The sequence below is a fragment of the Glycine max genome, chromosome 1 (genome assembly GCF_000004515.6).
Source record: "Glycine max cultivar Williams 82 chromosome 1, Glycine_max_v4.0, whole genome shotgun sequence".
Classification (NCBI taxonomy): Eukaryota; Viridiplantae; Streptophyta; class Magnoliopsida; order Fabales; family Fabaceae; genus Glycine; species Glycine max.
Genome location: NC_016088.4, coordinates 50,602,346 through 50,611,582, shown reverse-complemented (window position 1 = coordinate 50,611,582; position 9,237 = coordinate 50,602,346). Strand labels below are relative to the sequence as shown.

The 9,237-nt window shown below is 32.6% G+C and overlaps 1 protein-coding gene across 1 annotated transcript; it reads right to left on the bottom strand.

The window, feature by feature from the left end:
* LOC100783771 (subtilisin-like protease SBT1.7) lies at window positions 1–2,328 on the bottom strand. The gene has a single exon (XM_003516468.5). The coding sequence runs from the start codon at window positions 2,326–2,328 to the stop codon at window positions 1–3; it is 2,328 nt and encodes a 775-aa protein (XP_003516516.1).
* Window positions 2,329–9,237: the final 6,909 nt, after the last annotated feature.

Here is a 9,237-nt window from a genome sequence, read left to right as displayed (position 1 = left end):
TTAGGAGTTTCCAATGACGCCAGGAGGCTCAAAATATATTGAGATAGGACTTCCAACAATGTTCTTTCCATTTGACCATTCCAAACGTCCAAAACCAAAACCAGTCGAGGGCGATGGACCGGATGGTGTAAATGTGACTGTATATGACTTGTTCTCATTTTGGTTGAAGCTCAAGACATTCGGCTCAACTACGATTTTGACAGATGGAATATCCAACGTAACCGATACATTGTATGTTCCTGCGACCCCAACATTAGTAAGAGTTCGAGTGTGCTTAACAATCGTTGGGTTGTTTGTTTTATACACCACACTAAAAGAAGGGTAATTTAGGTCGGCTACATTGTAGTGTTTGTGAGGATCACACTTGTACTTTCTCCTGGCCACGGACTCGATCCTTTTGGGTGTGTAGTTTAACGCACAAAGGAAGTGGAGATAATCATCCGTGGTCGTCAAATCATAAACGAGTCCTGGATTAAGCGCAAGAACTGGGTTCACATGTCCAGCACCAATATCAAATGGTGTTGACGATTTGTTTGTGGCACTATCTATCAAACTTTTACCATTTGTGTAAGTCGAATAAGCAGTGGTCATTAGTGCAGATCGGATTGCGGCGGGGCTCCAATTTGGATTAACTGACTTTATTATAGCCGCTATCCCGCTCACGTGAGGGCATGACATTGATGTTCCCGAGATTATATTGAAGTCCACGCGCCTATGATCTTCTTTGTAATCAGTGGGACCCTTATGTCTTGTCCATGCCCCTAAAATATCAACACCTGGCGCAATTAAATCGGGTTTCATTACCTGTGGCGTAAGTAGATTTGGACCACGAGAGCTAAACTCCGCAACAACTGGCGATGGCTCAATTCCAACCTTTGTTCCTTGAGACACAATCGTAGCCATCGATTTTGGATCATACAATAGGTACTTTTTTATTGCTTTTGTAGCTTCAATACCTACTACAATTGTTGGCAAATTAGTGGGTTCTGTTGCTTGTTCCTCCCCATCGTTTTCCACTGTTCCCAACACTAAGCCCACACCGCCGGCAGATTTCACCGCAAACCCTTTCTCTGCCATAGGAATATTTCCAAGATCGCACAACACAATTTTCCCTTTAACCTTTTTTGGATCCAAGCTTCCAAATAAACACTCATTTCCTAATGGATCAAAGCTTGCAATCCCGGCGTATGTGATTGGAAAGAGAGAATTATTATCGGGCAAAGAATTGCCACTAAACAATGACACTCCAGAATAATTTTTTCCATTCCCAAGGCTAACATACGCTGGGAAATCACGATCGATTGTACCAGCTCCCACCGTGATCACCCAAGGTGCTGTGTTGGAGCCGAGAGACGATGGATCAGGGCCATCATTTCCTGCTGAGCAAGAAACTAGAATCCCTTTCTCCATTGCTGCAAAGGCTCCAATTGCAACGCCATCGTCATCGTAATACTTTGATCCACCACCACCAAGTGATATTGAAAGGACATTGACGTTGTCAGAGATGGCTGCGTCCATTGCAGCCAATATGTCAGAAACAACACAAGAATCTTTCCAACAAACCTTATAGACAGCAACCCTAGCGCGTGAGGCCATCCCACGCGCTGTACCGGAAGCATAGCCGAATAGGCTTGCGCCTTTCACTACAGATCCCGCGGCTGTGCTTGCAGTGTGGCTGCCGTGGCCGTCAATGTCTCGAGGCGATTTGGTTATTCCAATAATGGTACCCATCATAGCCTCGTAGCCTTTTGAATAAGACCTAGCTCCTATCAACTTCTTATTGCAACTTGAGGCATTGAAATCAACGCTTGATTCGCATTTTCCCTTCCATGTGTTGGGGATCGGTCCTAGCCCGGTGTCGTCAAAGCTCTTGCTTTCGGGCCAAACACCTGTGTCGAGGAGTCCGATAATGATGTCACTTCCTTCGTTTGACTCAGGGACCATGTCGGCGATTTTGTCGAGTCCAAGGAAATGTGGTGTTCGAGTTGTGTGTGGCTTGTATATTTTCTCTGGTTGCACTTTTAGAATACCAGCTTGACTCCTCAGTAACCATGCTTCTTCATGTGTTAATCTGGTTGAGAATCCATGAATCACATTGTCATATGTGTAAAGCATTTCTGCCGAGTTGGATGCTGATTTCAAAACTGATTTGTACCATATTGAATGCTGATTGAAGCTTGATGGCATTTCGGATTTGGCCAAGTGGACTATGTAAGTACCTTTCGGGTTCTCTGCACTTTTATTCTCCATAGTTGCCAAAGATACATCATAGAGGATAAAAAACAAAACTAAAAGAGTTGCAACAAATGGTTTCAAAAACATCTCCATGCTAATCAGTTTTGTTTTTGCAATGAGACTGAGAGCAATTTAATAGAGAATTTGGCTTAATAAAGGGATAATGATGCAATAAAAACGTATTTAATGCATCATTTATTTTTTTTAATGCAAATGTTAATATTAGATGTAAACAAAATATTTATTATGGATTCAAGAATTAAAAAGATTAAATAAAAATAGTTACCAATTTTTTTCTTTTTCTTTTTTTAGTTAACCAACTTGAATTTAAATTGAGTAAAATTACTAAGGGTGACAAAATATAATTATATTTTCAAACTTGAATTAAGACTATTATTAGTTAAGTATTTTATTAATCCGTAGAAATCAAAAGATAATATCAAGAGACTCACAAAATCAATGTATTATGTTGAATCAACTAGTTAAATTTTTAGTAGATTATATATTATTTGTTTTTTTTTTGTGTTTTGAAATAAAAGATAGTCTTATAGATTAAATTCTTTAAATGTTGACCTATGAAACAAAAATTAAAAATTTAATCCTTTTTGTTGCTTAATATTTTTTAATTATTTTGTTTTTTATCTCTCTGTCTCTCTTTTATTTGGTCTCTTTTGTGAAATTACTAGTTTTATTAGAGATTAGAGAATGCTACAATAGACAAAAAAAAAAAAAAACACGACAGATTCAAATGAAATAAAAAAAAAGTCAAATCAGATAAATGATTAAATAAAAATATTTAATGGTTTTTAAAGAATTTAGTAATAAAAAATCTTAAATACAAATGCTAATATTAAATGTCAACAAAATATTTAATTAAATTGAAATTAAAAAAATTGAAAAGTAGATAAATGATTAAATAAAAATATTTAATAGCTTTTAAAGAATTTAATATTAAAAAAATTAAATATAAATGCTAATATTAAATGTCAACAAATGGATTCAAGAATTAAAAAAGATGAAATAAAAAATATTTAATAGCTTTTAAAGCATTTAATATTAAAAAACTAAATACAAATGTTGATATTAAATGTAAACAAAATATTTATTTTGGATTACAGAATTAAAAAGATTAAATAAAAATGGTTACAAGCTTCTTTTTGGTTTTTTCTTTTTTAGCTTAAATGCAATTTTGGTTCTCATATTTTGCTCGATCTTTTACTCGATCTGTAAATTTAACACTCCATTTTAAAATAAAAAATTTGGATCTCGTATTTTAGAAATTAAAAATTAAATATTCAATAACTTTTAAAGCATTTAATATTAAATACAAATGCTAATGTTAAATGCCAACAGATGGATTCAATAATTAAAAAGATGAAATAAAAAATATTTAATAGCTTTTAAAGCATTTAATATTAAACAAAAATTAAATACAAATGCTAATATTAAATGTAAAAAAAAATATTTTGGATTACAGAAATAGAAAGATTAAATAAAAACGTTTACTAGTTTCTTTTTTCTTTTTAACGTAATTTTGGTTATCCTATGTAATTTTAGCCCTCATTTTAAAATAGAGAATTTCGATCCTCATATTTTAGAAATTAAAGTTAAATATTTAATAACTTTTAAAGCATTTAACACTAAACAAAAATTAAATATATATGCTAATATTAATTGTCAACAAAATATTTATTTTGGATTACAAAATTAAAAAAAGATTAAATAAAAATGGTTACAAGTTTCTTTTCTTTCTTTCTTTTTTTAGCTTAAATGTAATTTTGGTTCTTCTATTTTGTTCAATTTACAATTTTGATCATTTTATTTTAATATAAAGACATTTAATCCTTATATTTTATAAAATTCATAAATTTTGTAAAATCTTCAATTTTATCTATGTTTTATTTTATTTTTTTATTTTGTTTAAATTGAATCCTAGATCCAACAATAACATTAATAAAGTGAATCATAGATCTAACATAGGAAATTGGACTAAAATTACGAATTTTTTAAAATAAGAGGACTAAAAGTTTATATTTTAAAATGGAGGAACTAAAATTATAAATTGAACAAAATATGAGACAAATTATATTTAAGTTTTTTTTAGTTAACCAACAACCTTATTGAATTTACATTGAGTGGTATTATTACGAGGAATAAAAATAATTATATTTTCTAATTTTGAATTTAAGACTATCAATTACACTAAACCAACTACCGCCAATTTATCTATGTACTTGCATATAAAATTCTTTAAATATTGACCCATGAAACAATTTTTTTTCTTAATCCTTTATTATTTTACTTATTATTTTAACCTTTTTTTCTTGTTATCTCTCTTTTGTTTTAATTTGGCCTCTTTTGTGAAATTATTATTTTTATTAGATAATAGAAACTGTCACAATCGGCAAAAGAATCAAATTAAAAACACGCGAAATATCAAAGTACCAAAGTTATCCATTCAAGTTATTTGGACTCCACCAGCAGCAAAAAACATGAAACTTAATGTTGATGAAAGATTAGGATTCAGGGGACTCATTAGTGACTATCAGGGACATTGAATTCGAGGCTTCTCAGGTTCTTGTGGCATATCTTGGAACCTTTATTTGCGTAGTTTCATGGACTTCATTAAATCCCGAATTACTATTTTTAAAATATTACTTATATAAAAATTAATGAGCTTAAACACTTGGTAGCCTAATAAGCAATAACCTTCAGTTATTAGAAGTACTAAAAGATAAATATTTCTACACAAGTTTCTCACTAAAGTACTCCGACAGGGATAAAGGGTTAGATAGTTGGGAATTTCGGGAGGGGGAGGGGGTGCCCCTATTGGGGTCAAATTTACCTTAGGGGACCAGTTTTAAAAACTTTTTACGGATTGGGGTTTGTTTTAAAAGTATTAACGGAAGGGGTTTGTTATGTGGGTGAAATCTGCCATAGTCACTGGCGAGAGAGCTTAACCCACGATAGTCACTGGTGAGAAAGGTGAATCCGCCACTACCAGTGGCGTTACAGGCCACGTAGGAAAGGAGAGAGGAGAGTGTCGCCTTTTGTATTGGCGACACACCTCCACGTCTTAAGGGATGTTTCTTTATTTAAAAATGAGGACAATTACATATTGAATTGAATTAGTTTGGAGAGAAAAAATCACCCGACTTAATTATTTAAGCTTTGTTTTTAATTATCAAATACATAATAAATTTGATTTCAAGGTTAAAATGGATTCTTTTTTTTCTTTGAATTCGATTATTTTTTAGCTTATTAAAAGAGTTTATAAAAAATGAAAAATTTTGCAAAATACATCACATTCTATGTATAACTCAAAACCTATTTCAAAACATAAATTCAAATTATAAGTTGAAAATAATCCATAATCTTTCAAAGAACAAATACCCAATAAATAACAAATTCTTAAATATGATATTATCACTAATTAATAAATATTCATAATAAACAACGTAGTTCCATTTTATTAAAAAAATAATCCATTTATCAAAATTTAAATTGGATTGCACAGTTTGCATTAAATTGAATCAGTTATTAACACCCAGTTTTAATGTGAGAGCTTGGATGTCTCAACAGAGACATAGAATTTAATTAATATCGCGGGTATACTTTTGTCTTGATAAAGACAATTTTGATTGTCCTAAAAAGAAGTCATCCTACCAAAAGTTTGTACTATTGGTATAAATAATTTGATACTTAAATCTTTTAATTAAAGTTTGAAGCTTAATTTCTAACTTCAATATAAAATGACAACTAAAAGTATAAGCTTGTTTAAAAAATGAACAGATTTGATAGGAGCTAGGGAGATTACACCTCTGATTCATATAAAAAAAAAACATCACATCATGCTTACCCGTTTAATAGGCATGGAATAGACAAGTCTCTAAGTTAACACGGGAAGTGCGAGGCATGAAGCGCCAATCGCGAGGGACAAGTAACCAATAACCATGAACTGAACATGAAGAAGCCTCCTAAGTTAAAAATAAAGCGCAAGACGGTGGGATAAATTGGGATTAGTACAGCGTTGTAGGCCAAAATAAAACGAAAAGCGGAATGGGTTGTAGGCCAAAATAAAACGAAAAGCGGAATGGGGGATGGGGTGTATCGCTAGCAGGAATGGCGGCTTGGAAGGCTGTATTGCCAGCAGGGTCAGCGAGTCCCACGTGGAGGTGTGTTGCCAATGCAAAAGGCGACACTCTCCTCTCTTCTCTCCTACCTGTAACGTCACTGGCACTGGCAGTGATGGGTTCATCTTTGTCGTCAGTGACTATGGCGGGTTAAGCTCTCTCGCCAGTGACTATAACAGATTCCACTCACATAACAAATCTCCTCCGTTAATACTTTTAAAACAGACCACAATCCATAAATAGTTTTTAAAACTGTCCCCCTAAGGTAAATTTTCCCCTATTGGGCCTAACGTAGTTTCGCTCCTTGATGGACTACACTCTTCTAACATATATGTAGTGTGTATTTAAAATTGATTTTTGATATTTAATATTAATACTAAAACTTAAAAGTACAAGAAAATATATCACATGCATATTATGAGAATTTTAAAATTATATATATATATATATATATATATATATATATATATATATATATTTATTGCATGACATTGTAAATATCTACTATTAATATTGTAATTTAAACTTTTAAGGACAAATAATATAATTTATATATTGATATTCTTGTGTGAGAAGTTTCCATTTTTTATATATAAATATTTATCATATGATTAAATATATAGGAGATATAAAACTCGTCCTTGCAATTTATATAATGATTGTTACTTATTTTATATGATGTGAATAATTTGTTTACATTTTTTTTATAATTATTATTATTAATTATAATAATAAAAATTAGATATTAAAATTGACTCATAATACATATGATAAAATATTAGTATATATATAAATTATAGAATAAGATTATTGTTAAATAGACCTCCATTAAAGAGTACATTATAATGATTATTTTGAAGTTTGTGTTAATTACACCAAATATTTTTTTTTACATTTAACTCCTTGTACAAATAAAATGTGTTAAGTTGCCATTTTATCCTATATCTTCTTTTTCAATTTCCTCTCTAAAATAAACAAAACTACTGACACCTTCCTTGATGTCCTCCCTTAACTTTCTTTCCCTGCCATGTGTGAGTATGACACTCACATCTTTAAACTACTCCCGCCTCTTTCACCAGTTCGGTCTCCCTGCACCGCCATCTGCCGCCATATGAAGAGCAATATAAGAGAACAGTTTGAGGAACAAAGCGAGAGAGAAGCCATAAATATTCGCTTTATACTTTTCACTTGCTCATTTGCACCTATACTTTTCAAATTCACCTGTCCTCCGATTGCAAGTTAGTAAAAAGCTACAAACCTTCAAATTTCACACATTATTAAGATAATTGTATGGGGTACTTAATGTATGCTATAATATTTAATATGTGGGGTACTCATTCTTAAGATTTTGAAAGGTTCCATTTGAACAAAGTCACGAGCCACTATGCAATAGTTTTGCAGTGAAGTTGGCCAAAGTTAGACTGTTTGTAGTTGATTAGATGATAGTTGATAGTTGATAGTTTTAGAGAATTATTTTAGAAAGAAGGCTATGTCATTGATTTCTTGGATTGTCAATTACAACATATCAATTGCCTATTTATAGGCTCAAGTCACCAATCTCTCAATGGTGGTGAATGTTTCTACATTACTTTAGGTTTTTCTAGAGTTTTCATGATAGATTAGTATCATGATAGTTCTAAATTCTTCTATCTTATACATACGCTTATAGTTCTAGATTGTTCTACCATATTCATACACATTATAGTTCTAGATTGTTCTACCATATTCATACACACTATAGTTCTAGATTGTTCTACCATATTCATACATATTATATTTAAGAATATTTTAGAAATTTGTAGCAATTTCAACACTCCTCCTTGATGCAAATTTTTGTGACTCCGAGCATAGCTCATAATTCTTCAAATCTTGGTCTCAGCAAAGCCTTCGTGAATATGTCTGCAATTTGATCTTCTGTTCTGCAGTAGTCGAGTTTGATCTCTTTAGTTGCTTCAGCTTCTTTGATAAAGTGATACTTGATTGCTATGTGTTTTGTTCTGCTATGATGAACTGGATTCTTCGCCATTGCAATTGCTGATTTGTTGTCGCAGTTGATTTTAGTAGGCTCATCTTGTTTTTCTCCCATGTCTTCAAGTATCCTACGAAGCCATATAGCTTGACTCGTTGTTTCAGCAGCTGCCACGTACTCTGCTTCTGCTGTTGATTATGCTACTGTAGCTTGCTTCTTCGACGCCCAAGAGAACATTTCCGATCCTAGTGAGAAGACATAGCCAGAGGTACTCTTCATGTCATCTGCCGAACCTGCCCAATCACTGTCGGTGTAGCCAAGTAATTCTGAGTTGGTTTCAGTAGTATACCATATACCGAACTCTTTTGTTCCTTGTAGATACCTCAAAATTCTTTTTCCTGCTCCAAAGTGTATTTGACTTGGGCTTTGCATGAATCTTGATAGAAGACTTGTAGCATACATTATGTCAGACAGTGTAGCTGTCAAATATAGGAGGCTTCCAATTAGACTTCGGTATTTGGATGCATCAGCTTCTGGTGCTCCATCATTCTTCTGTAGTTTCTCATTTGTTATGAGTGGAGTAGCAACAGGTTTGCCATCATACATCTTGAATTTCTTAAGTAATCCTTCTGTGTATTTCTTTTGCGAGATGAATATCCCTTCATTTCTCTGACTTACCTCTATGCCGAGGAAGTAACTCATCAAACCAAGGTCAGTCATCTCAAAGGTCTTCATCATGTCTTCTTTAAACTTCATCATCATCTTAGTATTGTTTCTCGTGTAGATAAGATCATCTACATATAGAGAGAGTAAGAGAGTGTACTGCCCTTGAGACTTGATGTAAAGTGTAGGCTCACTCTTGCTCCTCCTGAATCCTCGATCCATGAAATACTGATCGAT